The 20,022-nt window shown below is 49.6% G+C and overlaps 1 protein-coding gene across 1 annotated transcript; it reads left to right on the forward strand.

The window, feature by feature from the left end:
- Positions 1-1,465: 1,465 nt before the first annotated feature.
- On the forward strand, positions 1,466-19,184 carry SESN2 (sestrin 2). Its single transcript, XM_059916689.1, has 10 exons — positions 1,466-1,917; positions 8,700-8,765; positions 10,628-10,825; positions 11,212-11,394; positions 11,506-11,718; positions 12,303-12,453; positions 12,752-12,870; positions 13,227-13,417; positions 16,392-16,536; positions 17,314-19,184. Exons 1-10 carry the CDS (start codon positions 1,855-1,857, stop codon positions 17,398-17,400), a joined length of 1,416 nt encoding a protein of 471 aa, XP_059772672.1. The 5' UTR covers positions 1,466-1,854; the 3' UTR covers positions 17,401-19,184.
- Positions 19,185-20,022: the final 838 nt, after the last annotated feature.

Below are 20,022 nucleotides of genomic sequence, written 5' to 3' on the forward strand. Positions count from 1 at the left end.
ATTGAATGTCAATCTAGAGGTTTGACCTTTATTCTGTAGCCGATGAAATACCAGTAAAGCTGATCTAAACATTGACATTACAGAGTAGATTTTGAAAATAAAAGCTGAATCTGACATATTGGGGTGGGGGGTGATTTCGAGGGGAATTCAATTCAAAGGAAGATTTAGTCAACAAGAACATGTTATTGGCAGGACATTGTGCTAGGTGGCATAGGGCAGAAGACAAAGATGTTAAGATGTGGACCCTGTCCTCAAGAAACTTATAATCAAAAGGGTCAGATAAGACATGTACACAGAAAAATACAACCCAAGGTAGACTGTGATAAGTGTTATAATAGAACCCCAGCCCAAGTGCCTGAGCTCATCAGAGGGTGAGATTAATTTACTTCTCCCAAGAGACTGGAGGCAGATGACCAAGTCAGAGGGTCATCTTTGGAATCCTAAGCCTAGACCCAGCAAGTCTCAGAGGGGATGTCGGAGGTCATCCAGTCCACTTTCGCTCCTGTCGGGATTCTCTGTCCCAAGTAAACAGTAACTTTAAAACTGAAACAAAAAGTGGAGCTCTGAAGAAAAACTGTGAAGAGGCTGTGGGAAGGGAAAAGAAGAAGACGAATTCAGCTTTGAGGTGCTGAGGTGCTGGTAGAAGCGACTTACTTCCAAATGGAGAGTTGAAGGCCAGGAAATGGATGAGATCAGGGAGGGAGAGTGTGCCTGGAGAGAGGAAAGATGAAAACAGTAACTAGGGGAACACCCACGTTCCAGGAGGTGGGAGGAGAAAGAGGAGTCAGAGAAGGAGTGGCCAGAGAGAGGTGAGAAAAAAAAAACAGTACAATACCTTGTCACAAAGTTTTTAGAAGAGGGGGATGGAAGACAGGGTGGGAGGCCCCAAGGGAGCAGAAGAGGGGAAACTGCAGCAACAGGGACTGAGGTTAGACCTGCGGTTGCCATGGACATTTCAATGAATGAAGGCTTTTCCAGAGACTCCACAAATAAGCTGGATTCCCTGGGTCTGGTACATTTTAAGATGGAGCCTTCCCGGAGGCCAGAGGAACCGGGCTGTGTGCTCTGATCTCCAAAGATCTGGCGGTGAGCTCTGTAATTAGCACTACCTCTCCTAACCCGAACCAGTCCCTCCAGGAACTGAAAAGCTGAAGAACATACTTGGGAGGGATTTCACACCCGGCTCTCTGGCCCAGCCCGGTGAAGTCCCGTTTCATCATGCAGCTTTAATGACTCTCCGGAATGTCACTCTCGTCTGGTATTGCCAACAATCTGCTAAACCCTGTTGCAAAAGTTTGCAGCATTCGTCCGGGGCGGACTACAGCTCCCAGAGTTCCCGGGCGCTTCCCGGTGCCGATTGGCTGAGCCGTAGGCTCCTGAGGGAGGTGTCGCCCCGCCTCCCCAGGAAACAGGCACCTGATTGGCTGCGGCGAGGGGCTTTTGTGTCCCCGCCCTTCCCCAGGGACCGCGGCGGGCAGAGCGGAGCTGCTGGTGTCAGAGCCCGGAGAGCGCTGGCAGTTCCGCGGTGGGGATGCTGAGGAGCGCTGGGTTTGCGAGCAGCCCTGGCCACTGCGGACTTCCGAGGCGCTCCGGGCCGTGAAAACCCCTGCGCCGCGGCCAATCCCAGGCTCCCGAGGCCATTCACCATCCAGAAGCCAGACGAGCGGAGAGTCCAGCGCAGCGGCGGCCGTTCCCGGATCCTGGGCTTTCGGAGTGTTCTGGAACCCCGAGAGACACCCCGGGGCTCTAGAACCTCCCAGCGGCCCGCAGTCCCGGCTTCCTGCGCGCGTCGGTCCGAAAGCCCCTCGGGTGCACGGGCGGTCGGCGAGCCGCGGCTGGGTCCTGGCGCACACCATGATCGTTGCGGACCCAGAGTGCCGCGCCGAGCTGAAGGGCTACCTGCCCGGGGCCGTAGAGGTAAGCAGCGGCCGAGCGACGCCACTCTTCCCTTGAACCCAGAGCCGCGTCCGAGCTTCGGGCTGTCGCGAGCTGAGTCTGTGAGCCAACCCCCACCCAGCTCGGGGAGGGGGAGTGGAGCGCGCAAGCCGGAGTGGGGTTGCATCAACTGGCAGCCTCGGCTCCCTCCGCCTCCTCCCCCTACCCCCGGGGCTGTAGAACCCTCCAAGGCTCCTTTGGACTCCTGGCCAAAGAGAGGGGAGCCTTCTCGACGTTATCTTGGGTTTGGGCCCTAGTCGAGGGAGTCTTCAAGTCCAGGCAAATCCCGGCGCAGCGGCCCGACCACTCCTCCTCCCCGCCCCCTTCCGCAGATCCCTTCCTCTAGGCTGGGGCTAGAGGAACTGTTTCTAGGTAGGATATGTACCCGCTGCAGTGCCCCCGCTCGGGGATTGGAGCACTTGGGGCTGGCCAACGGAGGTCGACCTCGTCCCCCACCCCCACCTGCACCCCCGATTTGGATTGGGGGCGTGGGCGCTTCGGGGCCTTGGCGGGCTGCCGGGTACGCCGCGGCCAGAGCTCGGGGGAGAGGGGGAAAACCCTGGCCGCGACACCAGAAGCCAAGCGCCGATTTGGCTGTGCCCTACTAAGTGGTCTGACGTCCCAGAAGTTTGTTTTGGAGGGACTCTCTTTGCAGTGAGGCTGGGAATACGGCTGGACCCAATCTGACACCCCCTCCCCCATTACCACCGCCACGGACAATGGCCATCTTATTTATCACGCACCTACTGGATGCCAGGCTCCGGCTTTGCCTTTTCGCTGAATCCTCAGGATTAAACTAGCAAAATATGAGCTATACCATTAATAGTAGCCCCAATTTACGGGATGAGAAAATTGAGGCCCAGGAGGGGCTATAGAGAGGCTTCCTTCACTAACCCAGCAGAATAGCTCATTCTTTGGCTCGGGTGTCTCTAGGATTTCTAAGTGTGCTTGACACAACGGAGAGTTTTGCTTGTTTCTTGAGTTTACAGGCATGGAGCCTGGCGCAAGTGTTCTTACTGGGGTTGGGAGTCAGACAAGTGCTAGTCCTGAACTGTGACCCTGGGAAAAACAGCTGCACTTCTCTGAGCAGCATGGTTTCCGGGGGTCCCCGGTTTTCTGTTAGCTTGTCACCTTTCCCTATCATGGTTTAGGAGCCCCAAGTGGAGGGACGAAAACTGCTCCTGCCACTTCTCAGTTGCGTGACTTTGACCAAGCTACATTATTCTGTTTCCTTCTTTATGAAAAAATGGAAATAATTGTATTTATTGGAGCACCTGGGCACTAGAGCAGGCGTGCTCCGGGTTCATGTTGCAGCCTTCCCACTTACTTTCTGTGTGACCTTGGCCAAGTGATCACTTCTATGATCAGCAACTTCCTCCTGTGGAGATTTGGTCATATTTCCAAAGGACTGTTGGGAGAATTAACTGAGAATACATGCAAAGGCCAACGCACAGTGCCTAGAGCATAGCAGCTATGTCCTGTATCAAACATGCTAGCTATTTTTAGATTGTGGCCACAACACATATTTCCCTTTCCCCAGGGTGTCTCACAAGGGGGTGTCCGAGCCCACCCCTCCTGCCTGAGGTGAGAATTGTTCCATCCCTCTTTGGGACAGTGTCTGGGAAGTTATCTGGGGAGAAGAGTGTGCCCCAGGTGGACTGGGAAGGCTCTGAGGGTGTGGCCTTTAGATGGAAGCCAGCTGTCAACAGCAGGCGGGGGTGGGGGGAAGCTGGCGATGTCTGACCCCTTTCTACATATTCTCTCTCAAGAAAAGAGGACCTTGGGAGAATGTCTGTTTTAAGCAGAATCTTTAGAAGACAGTAGGGTGCTGAACTTACAGAGCCGGGTGCCCAAGGCCCAAGGGAAGTTGGACAAGTATGAACAAGGAATGTACAGTCCCCTCAACTCCCATCACTTCGCCACACACGCTTTCACCGGGTCAAGGCCTTCACACGCTTCACTCTAGTACTGGTGGTATGTTCTCAGAGCCCTCTTGGGCTCTAGAATCGCTTCCTGAAACATCACCGCCTCAGGGAAGTCTTTCCTTCCCCACCAGATAATTCCCCTCTGCATACCTGCTTCCTGTTGCCCTTCTCCACTGCAGGAGCTGTTATCCCAATTACAGTATAACAGTTGTGTAATCAGGAATTTCTTGTCTGTCTCCTTTGCTAGACTAGAAACACTCTGTAGGTCCCATCCCCAGCACTGTTCTTAGTACCTAATAGGTGCTCGTAACTATTTGCCCCTTGTTGGCTTAGCTGACCCTTGTGAACTGTGCAAGCTTTGAAGTCAGATCTGAGCTCCAAAAGAAACTCAGTGAGCTGTCTCTGAAGAAGGGATAAGAAGGCGTATTTCCCTCCAGATGGTTGTGAGAAATCGGCCAGATCATGGTGGGCATATGAGTTTATATGCACCACTCACACACCCCTCCCTGCAAGGCTGGAGATCGGAGGCTGCTTGGGCTCTGTCTCCCTCTCAGGTGTAAACCCAGGCAAGTATCTTGAGTTCAGCAGCCCACGGGGAGGGGGGTCTCTGCCCCTTCCCAGCTGGCAGAGTGACTTCAAAAGTCTCCGTAGCTGAGTCCTGGAGGTTGCAGGCTCTGGATAGGATACCAAGAATAAAGGCTGGGGCTACTCCAAGAGGCTGATCTGGGTGGTGGACAGAACCCTTGCAAGCCAGACTGAGCTGAATTCAAATCTCAGGTTGGCCTCTTGTCAGCTGGTGCTTAACCTTTGGAACCTTAATCTTTCCTTGTGTGCAGAAGAGACCCCCACCCCACCCCCAAACTGATGAAGATTAGATGCAACCAGTGTGCTAGTGAAAGGTAATATGAAAGCTGATATGAAAGGTAACTTTTAGTGAGCGCTTAAATCAAGAGCCAGACACTGAGCTCTGAGGTATTATCCTCTCTTTACAACTTGCCTGAAGCCCTCTTAGTTGAGTGGCCACCCAGACGGCTGTCTGACCTCAGTGTTCCTGCTGCCCTGTGTGGTCCCCTCAGTTGGAACTCATTGGTTTTCCCTCTGCCCCATCCTAGCTGTGTTGCCTTGGGTAGGTCACCCGCCCCCTCTGGTTTTCCTTTCTTTATCCGCATAGTCAGGGCGGGGATCTTGCCTTTATCAGGTGTGCTGAACCTGCACTGTCCAATATGGTAGCCCTTAGCCACATGTGGCTATTGAAATTTAGATAAATTAGATTTTTTAAAATTAAAAATTCAGTTTTTTGTTGCACTAGTCACACTTCAAATGTTCAGCCACTGTGGCTAGGGGCTACCATATTTATTGGACAGTGCAGATAAAGAATATTTCATAATAGCAGAAAGTTTTATTGGACTCACTGTGCTAAACTCTGGGGTAACAACAGAGAACTAGATCCAGTGTGTGCTTTCAAGGTAAGAAACAAGGCAGGATGACAAGGGCTGTGATTGGGGCAGTGGATCCCCTGGGAATGTAGACAGGGAGAAGGAGCTTCTCATCCCTGGTGAACCCCAGAGTCAAAGCCTTGGGGCTTCTGAGACCTTGAGAAGTTTAGAGAATAGGAAGTTTCTGCAGTTGAGGAAACCTGATTTGTATCCTAACTCTGCTACCTCCTTCCTGGTTGAGTGACCGGAAGTGACTTGACCTCTCTGAACCTTATTCCCCATCTGTAAAATGGGAGCTCTGGTAGTAGAACTCCCTTAAAGTGCACATGAAATAAATGCTTCGCCAATGGTAATCAGCGTTGTTACCCACCATTATTATTATTGACTTCCTACCCCGGGAAGTAGGGGAGGGCTGATTTGGAGGTGTCATCTCTTGGTGGTGGGCCCCTGCCCTGTCTGCTTCCTCTCAAGTTTTGGGTGTCTAGGTTGGGGAAGCATTCAGGGTACTGGAGCTCTGGATTAGAATCTACTTGGTCTTGCCTTCAGGGCTTTGCACTTTCTGTTACCTCTGACTGGAATGCTGGTTCCCTAGATCTTTATAGGCCCTTTACAGGCCCATCAACTCATTTAGATATTTGATATTTAGATATCAATTTAAAGGTTGTCTCCTCAGTGGCTTTCCCTGTCTACTAGGACTGAAATATTGCACACACTCCCCCACCCCATCTATATAATCTATGATTTGAAATCCTATTCATCATTTGTTTGTCTTTCTCCTTTAGATCGTAAATTCTGGGAAAGCTAAGATTTTGTCTTTTCACTCCTGTACTCTTGCTGCCTGCAATGTAGTCATCAAAAATATTTGTTGAGTGAACAGATTAATTCTGGTTCCACCTGGAAAGCACTTAACAGAGTGCCTTATAATTGAAAAAGTGATCAATAAATGGTGTGAAACAATGGCCCTCCCTCCCTGGCAAATTATGCTGGGCCCCACCCAATTAAATTAGAATTGCTGGGCCTTGGCATTGGTATTTTTTAAAAAGCTTCTCAAAGGGATTTTAAATGTGCAGCTTGGGTTGAGAGGCCCTTGTTTGAAATAACAATGAGGTTAATGATCTCTGACTTGTTAAGTGCTTGCTGTGACAGAGGTACTGAGCTAATATACAGGCAGAACCTCATTACATCCTCATGACTACCCAGTGACAGTAGGTACTATTACCCCGTAATTTGGTGAGGAAACTGAGGCTCACATAGCTAGCAGATAATAGGTGGTGGAGTTGTCATTTGAGCCCAGGCAGTTTGTGTCAAGAGCCCCTATCTTTTAACAGTATTCTATCGTCACAATCATCATCATCATCTTCATCAGGGCTGATAATGTTGGTAGATCCAGACCTATCATTTAAAGACCCACAGGCATCAGTTTCTTCCCTTGACAGCTCCTGGGGCAGATTTTAGAGTGGGAAGGGATTCCCAAAGCTTTTCGCTGTCCCTCGCTAGTACCCTGGTGGGCCCTCCCTGTCCCACCACCCCCCCCAACTCCCCCAGTTCCTTCCTGCCCTTCCCCACCACACCTGGCTGTGGTTTTCTATCTGTCCTTAGGTCCCCTGAGGGGGAGGCCCAGTTTGTGGAGTCAGCAATCCTTATCTCCCAGACAGAGCTGTTAGGTTTTTTTTCTCTTTGGTGAGGGAGGAGGGAAGGTGAAACGGGAGTGCTTGGGGACTGTGGTGGTTTCTATGCTGGACTTGGACCAGGCTGGCCTGGTAGATCCCAGAACTATGGGCTGAAAGGGGCCTAAGCAGTCAGCCCAGCTACCTTCTTTGTCCAAGATTAAGGCCCAGAGAGTCTAGGTTACTTTCTCAGAGTCACACAGCAAGTTAGTGGCAGCAGAATTGGTACACATGCCTGGGACTTTTGTACCCTTGTTCTTTCCTTTGTGGTCTTTCAGAGCCCCAGAGCTCTGCCTCCCTCAGGGGGTTTTTGGCTATGTGAAAAGGAAGGTTCAATTATAATCTTTAGTCCCTGGACACTTGAGGATTAGCAGTAAGTCTACATTTGAATGAGGAGGGGAGAGTTAGAAGGACACCGTCTCTGTCCAGTGAGGGTATGACTCTGGTTTGGATAAACTGTTTCTAAGGCCAGTGCTGAGAGCCCCCTCCCAGGTATCAAAACAAATGGATAAATAAAACTGGTGGTTTCCATAGAGGCTCCAATATACCCACGTCAGAATAGCCGCTACCATCAGCGTTTTACCGCCCTGCCCTCCACGCCTCTCTGCTTTCTCTGTTTTCTTCATTCACAGACTAGTGTGAATTACCTGACTCTGTTCTCCGCAGAATGTGATCTGGTAGTAGGGAGACCTATATCAGACAATTAGAAGGCAACGTTTTCAGAAGCAAAAGCATTGGGAATTGGGGGGTCACAGATGAGGATCAGAAGAAAGGTTCTTAGACCCTGGAAGACAGAGTTAGCTCTGCAAAAGGTGTGACCAGTGGGAGCATGGTGGGCCTGAGCCACTAATGGTCTGGAAGGCTACAGGAGGCGGAGGCAGGGTTTTAAGCCAGTGATGAGATTTGCACTTGAGAAAGTGCACTCTGGCTACAGAAAGTTTGCCCTCTTTAGAAACCACCAGGGTCATGTACTCACTAGATCTGCTCCTGGTCCCAGAGGTGGGGTTGGGGGAGGATGTTTTATTTATTCATTCGTTCTGTTAACTTGGTAGAGGATGGATAGGAGAGGACAGGGCTGTGGAGGCAGGGAGACCATTGGTGAGGCTCTGGGTGGTAGTCCACACAAGAGATGGTGGTAGTCTGTCTATAAGGTGGTGATGGCGGGAGGGATGAAGAAATGACCATTTGAGAGAGGCTGAAGCTGCATCATAGGAATTTAGGGGACTTGGTAACCTGGCTTCAGGATACGAACAAGAGGGGTTCTTCTATAGGTTCTCCAGGGCTGCCAAGAAGGTGGCCTCCTGGAAATGTGCAACACAGTGGCTGTATATTTCCCTTGGGGCTATATAGTGGGCTCCTGTGTCCCTTCCTAGTTCCTGAAGAACTCAGCCTGTGGGGTAAGCTCTCTTGGTCGCTTTACCCTTTCTTCACCCACCAAACTGGTATAAATCTCCACCTGACTGCTTCATGCAAGGTGGGCCAGAAAGGTGATTTTAAAAGCTCAGTGTGGGGGACGTCCCTGGTGGTCCAGTGGTGAAGACTCTGCGCCCCCAGTGCAGGGGGCCCAGGTTCGATCCCTGGTCGAGGAGCTAAGATCTTGCATTTCGCATTGTGCAGCCTAAAAAAAAAAAAAAACTTAGTGTGACCCCCTCGGATAGGAGGAGAAAACTGGAGAGAGAACTGTCTTCTTAGTCCTCGCTTTTACCTCCATCTAACCATGATGTGTTTCCTTCTAGGAGCAGAGGGAGAGCCGGGCTCGGCGAGGCCCTCGAGGGCCCAGCGCCTTCATTCCAGTGGAGGAGGTAAGCTTGGAAGGGGTTAGGAATTGTTGTTGGTCCCTGGGAAGAAAGGACATGGGGCACTGAGTGTGGGGGGGGGCTTTGCTGGTCTCTTGAAATTGCAGGTTTGAAACTACCCCTTCAGGTTCTTGACCCATTTAATCCACAAAACAGCTCTGTGAGGCAGGCATATCAACCCCATCTTGCTGGGAAGAAACAGGCTCAAAGAGATAAAGTGATAATAACACAGCTAGGTAATGACCAGACTTGTGATTCCCAGAACAAGACTTGTATTTCCTTAAGAAGATAGAACTATGCATGTTTATCTTCTCATCCTTGACTGTGCGTGTATTAAAGTTTTTTTCGACTTCAAAAATAATATGTGTTCATTATTTTTAAATTTCCAATGTTTCAGAAAGCTTTAGTCTCTTACAGTCCCACTCCCACAGAGATAATCACTGTTAACCATTTGCCGCTGTTTTCCAGACTTTTTTTCATACAGAGCCAAGGTCATAGTTTATAACACGGTTTTGTTGTTGTTGTTTATTTGGGTTTTTGGTGGAGTTTTTTTTGGTTGTTATGTTTTATTTTTTCACTTAATGCAACAGAGACACCTTTCATCCACTGAGTCAGGTCATCCATTCACTTATTTAACAGATATCTATTGAGTGATTAATGTGTGTCAGGCACTGTTCTAGGTGCTGGGGATACAGCAGAGAGCAAGACAGACAAAAATCCTTGCCATCATGGAACTGACACTCCAGTGTGTGCCTGGTGGTGGGGGAAACTTCAAAACACATGAACAAATTAAAAAATAATAGTTTCCTTCTTTTTCTTTGGCCTTCAGTGAACAAAGACAAATGTTTCCTTGTCCTCCTTGCTCTCCTAAATGTGTAGGCCAAGCAGTTAATGAACTGTTAACAAACGTCTAAACCCTTCAGTTCCTTCCACCCTTTGTAAGTGGAAAGCACACAACCACCCGCTGATTATTTATGTCGGTAGCCCAGAATTTTAAGCTCAAATATTGTTCTTATCTTTTATTTTTTCATTTATAAATAACCACTCCTCTTCTGTAATAAAGGAAAGAAATAGGCTTTGGGATTAATCGGGAATTGAATCCTGGTTCTGTCATTTACCAGATCTGTAACCTTGAGCACAGAATGAAATCTCTCTGGGTCTTGATTCCCTCATGTGTCAGTGGGGGAAAATAATAGTATTCACCTCACAGGGTAACTGGGAAGAATCAGTGAGATAATGCAGGCAGGGAACGCTCCAAACTCAGACCTGGTGTGGAGAAATCACTCAGGAAATGTGAACTATTTTGCATCCACCTCCAGTCACTGCACGGATTTGCACTATTAGAATAGAAGCCCTGTGGGGAATTCCCTGGCAGTCCAGCGGTTAGGATCCTGAGCTTTCATTGCCGAGGGCCTGGGTTCAATCCCTGGTTGGGGAACTGAGAGCCCACAAGGCACCCGGCATAGCCAAAAAAAGAAAAAGAAAAAAGAATAGAAGCTCTACGAAAGCAGGAGAAGCTGTACTTTAATCTCTGTGCCTGAGGCTTCCTATCTAAAATTGGAGAAAACAGGTCTCTAATTTCATAGTTGTGAGGATTAAATGAGTTAATATGTGTAAAGTGTTTGAACAGTGCTTGGCACTTAGTGAGCATTATATAAGTATCGACTATTATTATATCAAGTGTCTAATAAGTATTTGTTTAATCATTTAATGAAATATCTTTTCCTCCCCTGTTCTCCTTTTTTTGGACATCGTGGTTGTCTTCAGTTCCTTGCTATTAAAATCCCAATGAATGCAATGAATATGTTGGTCTCTTTGGTGGGGAGGGCAGGAGGGGAAGCCATCCTTTCCTCACCTTTGCTTGGCAGGTCCTTCGGGAGGGAGCCGAGAGCCTTGAGCAACACCTGGGGCTGGAGGCGCTGATGTCCTCCGGGCGGGTGGACAACCTGGCAGTGGTGATGGGCCTGCACCCCGACTACTTTACCAGCTTTTGGCGCCTCCACTACCTGCTGCTGCACACGGACGGGCCCTTGGCCAATTCCTGGCGCCACTACATCGCCATCATGGTGAGCCTGTCTGAGCCTGACTTTTGTAGGGGTGGACACATTGGGGGATTCGGTCCTCAGATCTCTTTGCTGGGGGCTTGATTCCACAAACAAGGAGGAGAGGCAGCATAGAGCAAAGCCCTGGCTTTATCTGACCATTCATCGAATTTTAGAGTTTGAAGAGAGGCATATTTAATGCCTGCTTTGCAGATTGGGAAATTGAGGCACAAAGGAGTCAGGTGACCTGCCCGAGCGAGGACAACAAACCAGTGGCAAAGCTGGGGTTAGAACCTAAATTTCCTGCCTCTCAGGCAACAGTGAGGCTTGTGATGTTCCCTCCATGGGGTACCCACCCGAGCAGGGCACAGAAAGAAGAGGGTGATCTGGGCTCTGTCCACCACCTCCAGGCCGCCGCCCGCCACCAGTGTTCCTACCTGGTGGGCTCCCACATGGCTGAGTTTCTGCAGACTGGCGGTGACCCTGAGTGGCTGCTTGGCCTCCACCGTGCCCCTGAGAAGCTGCGCAAGCTCAGCGAGATCAACAAGCTGCTGGCACATCGGCCATGGCTCATCACCAAGGAGCACATCCAGGTGCAGTGGGCAGAGACGCGGGTCCCCGAGGGAGCACGGGGGCCGGGCTGGGGCATGGCAGGCAGCCCAGGGCAGGCACTGAGCAGGTCTGGCCTTTCCTTTTCTCTCCAGGCCTTGCTGAAGACAGGCGAGCACAGCTGGTCCCTGGCCGAGCTCATCCAGGCCCTGGTCCTGCTCACCCACTGCCACTCGCTAGCCTCCTTCGTGTTCGGCTGTGGCATCCTCCCTGAGGGGGACCCCGAGGGCAGCCCCGCCCCCCAGGCCCCTTCACCCCCCAGTGAGCAGAGCACACCCCCCAGCAGGGACCCACTGAACCACTCTGGGGTAAGTCACGGGCTTCAGTCTTGGTGGGAGAGGAAGCTGGCATGGCCCCTGGTCTTTGGGTAGAAGACAGCGCCTCCCTATCTGAAGCTGCTTCCCTATCGCACACTGAGAGGCCTTAGAAAAGTTATTTGATTTTGAAACCCAGTTTCCTCATCTGGGAAACGAGGATAAAGACTCGCACTTCATAAAGGGTTGTGAGGATGAGATGAAATAACCACGTGACTGGCCTCAGCATGGAGCCCCATGGGCTTAAAGTCACTGACTTTTAGAACTTTAAAAATACAAAGTTTGCCTCTCATTCTATAAAGTGGCCTTATTTGTTTGTATTTTAAAAATACAGATATTTTAAAAAGCCCTTTCCTGTGAGGGAAGTTGATGCTCAGAGAAGCCGTGTCTATTCTCTAGCTCTTAAACATCACTTTGGGAAGCACAGGCATTGTGAACTGTCCAGTGCAGTGGCTGGCACAGAGGAGGCGCGGGGCTTTTACGATCGTTCAGGAAGGCCCGGCATGTGGGAAAGACGTGTGGGGTTTCTGGGGCCCAGGGAGGAAGAGTAGATGGTCACCACCAGGTCTCTCCCGCAGGGCTTTGAGGCCGCCCGCGACGTGGAAGCTTTGATGGAGCGCATGAGGCAGCTGCAGGAGAGCCTGCTGCGGGATGAGGGGGCCTCCCAGGAGGAGATGGAGAGCCGCTTCGAGCTGGAGAAGTCAGAGAGCCTGCTGGTGACCCCCTCAGGTACAGGGTCACAGGCGTCCGGGTTCAGGGGCCGCCCCCTCCTTACATCATCTCTGCTGGGAAGCCGGTACCTCCATGCCCTGCACATCTGCATCCACCTCCCAGCCACCACAGGCCTGACTTACCTCCTCCCCCAGGCCTGGCTCCTGCCGAAGTCTTGGTCCCACTCGATGTGGTGAGGGGCTTTCTCTGGCCCCCTACTCTGCGTTCCCCAGCCCCCTAATGGTGATTAATCAGGAGTGGAGGCCACTGTGCCCCATGCCTCGGCCTCACCATGACCTCTTTCTGACGTCCTCAGCGGACATCCTGGAGCCCTCTCCAAACTCAGACATGCTGTGCTTTGTGGAAGACCCCACTTTCGGATACGAGGACTTCACCCGGCGGGGGACTCAGGCACCCCCCACCTTCCGCGCCCAGGTAGGCTCTCCCCACTGGTCTTAGTATTGCTTTACAAGCAAGCAGGGGTGGGTGGTTTGTGTAGTTAGAGATTTGGGCACCTTCTCTCCCTCAGGATTCCACGAGGGAGGTGGGAGACCCTGGATGTGCAGGGACCCACCTGTGCCCTAAGCTCAGGGAATCCTGATCACAAGGAGGAAGTCATCACCAAGCGGCATCCTCCTCCGCTTCTCAGGTCCAGACCAAGCGGCGGGTTAGATCTGTGGGGTGGAGAGACACATTATGGAGAGCCGAGGTGTGCTCCAGAGGATGGCGTCTCTCCGGCTAGCCTTGGGCCCCGGACATCCTCCTCACTGACCCCTTCCTGCGTTCCTCAGGATTATACCTGGGAGGACCATGGCTATTCACTGATCCAGCGGCTCTACCCCGAGGGTGGGCAGCTGCTGGATGAGAAGTTCCAAGCAGCCTATAGCCTCACCTACAACACCATCGCCATGCACAGCGGAGTAGATACCTCCATGCTCCGCAGGGCCATCTGGAATTACATCCACTGCGTCTTTGGCATCAGGTGAGTGCAAGACCAGGGCATGAGTGTATTGCAAGCCCTCAATCTGAGCTCACAATTGTTTCCTTTTTCTGTGTGTTTTTCTTTCCCTTTCTTCCTGCCTATATTGTTTTTCAAAGCAAATGTATTTCTTCGCTGATTATAAAAGATAATAGCCATGCTCATCTTTTGAAACTCTTTAATCCGACCCCCAGAGATAACTAGGGAGATTTTATATATGTGTGTGTGTGTATGTATGTGTATGTGTGTGTGTGTGTGTGTATATATATATATATATATATATTGAGAGAGAGAGTTATATTTGTATTTTCATTCCAAGTAGCATTTCTTCTCATAACAAATAAAACAACAGAAATGCCAACAGGAGGGGATTTTAAATAATGACATATCCATTCAGTGAAATATTATGCAGCTATTAAAAATTATAATAATGGTTTATTTATATTGCCATGGGAAGATGGTCAAACTGTATTGAAAGAAAAGAAAGCTGGCTACCAACCAGAATCTTCTTTTTGTTCCTTTTTTTTTTTTTTTCAACTAAAAGTGTGTACATGCATGGAAAATGTGTGGAAGGCTGTACCCTAAAATGCTACTTGATAATGGTTGTCTCTGTATAGTATATGATGAATTACATTTTCATTCTGTTACCTAAGTATTTTCTGATTTTTTTTGAGTAGGTTTTTTTTTTTTAATTGATGGGATCATACTTGATATATTCTGCAACTTGCTTTTTTTACCTAATAATCTATTGTGAACCACCTTCCTTGTTGGTGTGAATAGATCTTTCATGCTTTTTAGCCACTGCATAGTGTTGTTATGGATGAAGTGTAATTATCCAACCATTTCCCTATTGTTGGATATTTAGGTGGTTTGCAGTTTTTCACTATTACAAATACCATGTGCAATGACTAGTTTTATACCTAAGTCCTTTTTTTTTTTTTTAAATTTATTTATTTAATTTATTTTGGCTGTGTTGGGTCTTTGTTGCTGCACGCGGGCTTTCTCTAGTTGCGGCGAGTGGGGGCTATTCTTCGTTGCGATGTGCTGGCTTCTCATTGTGGTGGCTTCTCTTGTTGTGGAGCACGGGCTCAGTAGTTGCGGCATGTGGGCTAAGTAGTTGGGGCTCGCGGGCTCTAGAGCTCAGGCTCAGTAGTTGTGGCGCACGGGCTTAGTTGCTCCGCGGCATGTGGGATTTTCCCGGACCAGGGCTCGAACCCGTGTCCCCTGCATTGGCAGGCGGATTCTTAACCACTGCGCCACCAGGGAAGCCCTATACCTAAGTCCTTGTAGGTAAACCCTAGATGTGAAATTACTTGTCAAAAATATACACAGAACAATTTTTTTATTTTTAAAAACCTCACTCTGATAATGTTGTGGGAAATTTAAAGAATTAAAGAAAGAAACAATTTCCCAAAATTCTACTACTCCACAACCACATCTACATTCTGAGATGTTTTCCTCCATTGCTTTTTTTCTTTCTTATGTAGTTGCTTTTGTATAGTTGAAATTATAATTGTTGTTTCGTTTTTTAAAATATATGCTTGATGTTTGTAAAGAGCCAGATTTTTAGTAAATTTAGGAAACAGATAACAAAAAGAAGAAAATAAAAATCATCCATAATCCCACCTGCCCTTATTATTGTCAAATATTTCTTTCCTGTCTTTTTTCCATGCACAAATGACCAAAACATATATAATTTTACAAAAATAAGACTTTCTTGTCTACTGTATTTATTTTGCTCAGTTTAATCAAATGAGAGCATATTTTAGAGAACACATGATTTTTTTTTCTTGCTTTTCTAGTTTAGCTATTTATTCCAAGCATCAAAAAAAAAAAAAAAATCCCCAAAGTTTTAAAAAGGTACATGCTCCTTGTAGAAAAATGTGCATTTCTGTGCGTTACTAGCTGTAAATCATATTTCACTGAGTGGGTTGAGCTGTGCTTAATTGGCCAGCCTCCTTCTGGCCAACCTCCTTGGCAGGTTTCTAAGCCAGGGAAGGCCAAGGATGGACGGGCATCTTAGGGTGTGTGTGGCACAGGCTAGTTCCTGCCCAGCTGCCAGGTCCAGGCTCCTCCGCTCTCCAACATGGCCCTCACTCCTAAACCTTTGTCTACCAAATCTGTCCTCTAGTCTAAAACTGGTCTTCTGGGACTTCTCTGGTGGTCCAGTAGTTAAAACTGTGCTTCCACTGCAGGGGGCACGGGTTCGATCCCTGGTCGGGGAACTAATGGCCCATGTGGCGTGAGGCGTGGCCAAAAAAAAAATTTTTTTTTTAATTAAAAAAAAAAAAAAGAAAAACCAGTCTTCCTCATCCACACTGATCGGTGATGACTCACTGGCTCACTGGACTAGGGAGTGACAAAGTGGCTTCTAGACTTGTCACCAACTTGCTCTTTGACTTTGAACAAGCTAATTGCCTTCCCCAGGCCTTAGTTTGCCCATCTGTAAAATGACTCCCGGCTCCTTTTTCTCTTTCCCTCTTCCTTCTCCAGGGTAAATATTTGCATTGATCTCCTGCCCCATCTTCCATGCATGGCCTCAGCTGTAAAGTAGTGACTATGACCTTGGAGTCAGGCAGAGCTGAGTTTGAATCCCATTCCCAGATGTATGCCCTAGGGCAGGTGACTTCCCTTCTCTGAACCTCAGTTTCATCTATAGAATTGAGGCTGATGAAATACAATAAACTGTATACAATAGTTTTGTATACAGTAGTGTACAGTAGTTTTGAGGATGCCGTGAATACATGATCACATGGTCAGTACAGCATGCTCACCCTCTGTGCATTCCCCTACGAGTCCAGTGGCCTGTGATATATGACATCAGCTGTTTTTCTAAGAGGAACAAAGTTTCTGGTTGCTTCCTCCCTTCTGCCTTTTCTTGCCACTCTCTGTTCCTCCTTCTGCAGGGTGGGGCTGGGGAGAGGAGATACTTGTGGGAGCAGAGGGTAAGTGATGCTCCTGGGGCCTTTCCATCCAGATACGATGACTATGACTACGGGGAGGTGAACCAGCTCCTGGAGCGGAACCTCAAGGTCTATATCAAGACAGTGGCCTGCTATCCAGAGAAGACCACCCGAAGAATGTACAACCACTTCTGGAGGCACTTCCGCCACTCAGAGAAGGTACGGCTCTCAGAGGAGGAGCAGGACGGAAGCAGACAGCCTGGCCCATGGAGGAGGCAAGGGGTGGGGACCCAGTGAGGTGCCCCAGACTAAGTCTGTTCTGCCAGATGGGACACCTGGGTGTATTGTCCTTGGTTCATGTCCTACTCCACTGTGTGGTTTCAGACTCCATTTACTCACCTGTAAAATAGGAGTGTGCTTCACAGGGTCCTCAGTGGCAGCCAGAAGGACCTGGGTTCAAATCATAACCCTATTACTTGGTAGTCATGTGACCTTGGGCAGGTCATTTTGCCTCTCTGAGCTTGTTTTCTTTACAATAGGAATAAAAACTGCCTGCCTTTCAAGGTTGCTGGGAGGATAAAATAAGAAAATGAATGTAAACCTCTGATCCCAAATAGATGTCAGGGGTAGCTGTTGTTTTTAGTTTCGGGGGATGAAGAGATTAGCCGTGATAGGGATAAATGTGCTTGAAATCCTAACACAGTCCTTGCACCAAGTTGCTTGGAGCCTTAGGAAAGGTCAAGGCATCTCTGTAGGAAAGGGAAGGATGAGGGACTTCCCTGACAGTCAGGTGGTTAAGACTCTGCGCTCCCAATGCAGGGGGCACAGGTTCAATCCCTGGTCAGGGAACTAAGATCCTGCATGCCACACAGCATGGTCAAAAAAAAAAAAAAAGAATGGGGAAGGATGAGTGGTCAGGGATAGTGGCAGTCTGGGAGGGAAGGGGATGGCGAGGAGTGACATCAGTTGCCAACAAGCCCTTGTACTGTGCCCCAGGTCCACGTGAACTTGCTGCTTCTGGAGGCCCGCATGCAAGCCGCCCTGCTCTATGCCCTCCGCGCCATCACCCGCTACATGACCTGACTCGTGTGCAGGACCTGGGCCTGGAGCAGCTGACCCTGGGGGCATCCTTCTCCCTGCAAGGACTTCTCTGTCTGGAGGCAGACCCTAAGCCTGCCTGTCCCACGCCCACCCACCCTATTCTGGTGGTGGGCCTGTGTGTGATGTGCAGCCCCCGAGCCACACCCTCCTTCTCACTGGAATGGACAGGATCATTGCACTGACTCTGGGATCTCAGCTCTGCCCCTGGGAGCTGGAAGAGGACTAGCAAATCTCCAGGCGCCAAGGCCCTTCTTCCTGCCCCTACCCTCAGAGGCCAAGGGCACAGGAAGGAAAATAAGCTGAGCTCAGACTTGTGTGCCAGCAGGCGGGGGCCCGGGCAGCACAAGTACTTTGGCCTTCCTGGCCTGGGAAGTCCCTGGCTGGCCCCCAAGGGAGAGGGGCAAACACCTCCAGGGACTGACACTCCAAGCGGCTTTGCCTTTCTTCCTGCTTCCTCATTCTCAGACTTCATTACCTCCCACCTGCCATTCATCCATCAATGTGAAAGTCAAGGTCACAGCTGGTTTGTGCATCCGGCTCCCCAAAAGCCTGTTCCGTTAGGCAGCCTGCAGGCCTTTCGTTCCCTGGTTGCCCCAGTCCTAGTTCAGTTCCTTTGACCTCCTTTGTTTGCCATTTTACCCTTTTCTCCCACACCTGGTGGTATGAGGCCCCAGGAGAGAGACCAAGCACATCAAACAAGCAGATTATCTCTAGAGAGTTTGGACTCTCTGTTGGTCACTTTGCCTTTAGATGAGGAGGGAGTATTATATTATACATTCTCTGTACTTTTGGGTTTTTTGTGTGTTTTTTTTGTTTTTTGTATTTTGGTTTTTTATGGGTGAGGTTCTTCAGGGCCTCAACCCTACAGCCATAGTCAGTGTCTGAGAGAAGGACAGGGAAAAATCTGTCCTCCCCAGAGCTGCACCTGCCCTGCAGAAGCTGGCACCCCACTTTGCTATCTCCCATGGCTCTGCCACAAACATTTGCCAAAAAAGCAAGCCTTTCTAGGTGGTTTAGGTGGCACATGGCTCAGGGGGAGAGTCAGGAGACCCCAGGGTTCTTGTGTGGGCCCTGGCACTGGCCAGGTGACCTCCATTTCCACAGTTGCAGACTGAGGGGTAGTTTCTGAGATATTTGAGGCTTCACTCAGACCCTGAGGCCAGCAGCCAACTGCAATCCTTGCAGAATCTCGAGGGCTTCTGGGGAGCCCCCCACTCTTGTAGTCAGTCTCTTCGGGCTACCTGCCAAGGACCTCCCCACCCCCATCCCAAATTCTGTCCCTTCTCCTCAATTTTAGGTGGGTTGCTTGGAGGCAGAAGCAGCCAAGGACTGATCCCAGGCACTTTCTGTAGCAAACAAGCTGTGAATCATGACTTCCCTTGCTCTTCTTCCGGCAGTAAGTGCCTCCCCTCTGACCAGTTGGGAGGTGACTGAAGAAAGGCAAGGGCCAAGCTGCTGCTGCTTCTGACCCTCCTCTCTGGGGTGGGACAGGAGAGGAGCCTGGTCATTGTGCCACATTTCATACCCGTGCAGGCATGGGCAAGCGACTGGCACCCCCTTCAGGCCTCCAAGCCCTCCCTGCAATGAAGCTGGGCAGGAGAGAAGAGGCCCCGGCATTGGGGTTTGGATTCCAGAGGGGACAAGATGACTGTACACGTCCCCGGGTGGGTGGGGAGGAGTATTCAGTGTTCAAGTGCAGAAATCTTTGCCTTTGCTACCAGTTCTGTATGATGAGAAATAAAAGTTCACTGAGGTTTTGTTTTGTACTTCTTGTTAATGGGCTGTTTTTCCATTTCCTAAGGGTCATGGTTCACCTCTTGGCATAAGCAGGGAGCTGTGATTGCATCATGGACCTGACCTGCCAGCCCTTACCCTGCTAAGCACTTGTGCCCACGACCTCAGAGTTGGGAGTGGTTGGCACTAAAAGTCTACTTTTGTCCCTTGGGTGTCCAGCCCTGCCACTCATCTGTGGCTGGCCTGGCATTGTGGAATAATAATGGCCATCTTATTTTTCTCAATATGCCTGGCCCCAGGCTGGGTACTTGGAGTCATTTCTCTGAATCCGCAGCAAAATCCTGTAAGGGAATTGAGACTCAGAGGCCAAGTGACATTGCTGAGGCTGCATCAGTGGTCAGTGGTGGAACCAGGATTGCAACTGGGGTCAACTTGATCCTGAGGCCTTGGCCTGTGGCAGAGGGAGGATGTTTGAGAATTTCTGGGGGACCCTTTGTTTCTCCTGCCTCATCACATTACTCTTACTTGCTTCTCATCCTTCCCTCCCCGGCACCAAGGAGACAGATCCAGGCATAAGGAGTTAGACGTGACTCCAAGTTGTGCCAGTGCCATTTAGTAGCTGTGTGACCTTGGTCAATCTTCTTAGCTTCTCTGGGCACTAAGAACTCTAGCAAGCTTATCAGAAAAACCACATCATGACTAAGAGCTAAGACCTCTCCTGCTGGCTTCCCACTTCCTCTAAGTACTGCCGTCATAAAATGAAAACTGGGTCTCCTCCAGGAAGCCTCCCCTGATTGACTCTCCTACACCCTTTCCCTTCTTCATTTTTGCAGTGTTCCTATACACTCATTCTTCCTTCTGGAGTCATTT

The sequence above is a fragment of the Balaenoptera ricei genome, chromosome 1, assembly GCF_028023285.1.
Source record: "Balaenoptera ricei isolate mBalRic1 chromosome 1, mBalRic1.hap2, whole genome shotgun sequence".
NCBI classification, from domain to species: domain Eukaryota; kingdom Metazoa; phylum Chordata; class Mammalia; order Artiodactyla; family Balaenopteridae; genus Balaenoptera; species Balaenoptera ricei.

Coding starts and splice junctions, on each gene's coding strand:
- SESN2 (XM_059916689.1), top strand. CDS start 1,855: ATGATCGTTGCGGACCCAGAGTGCCGCGCCGAGCTGAAGGGCTACCTG. Junction 10,826..11,211: donor GCCACTACATCGCCATCATG/GTGAGCCTGTCT, acceptor CACCACCTCCAG/GCCGCCGCCCGCCACCAGTG. Junction 11,719..12,302: donor ACCCACTGAACCACTCTGGG/GTAAGTCACGGG, acceptor TCTCTCCCGCAG/GGCTTTGAGGCCGCCCGCGA.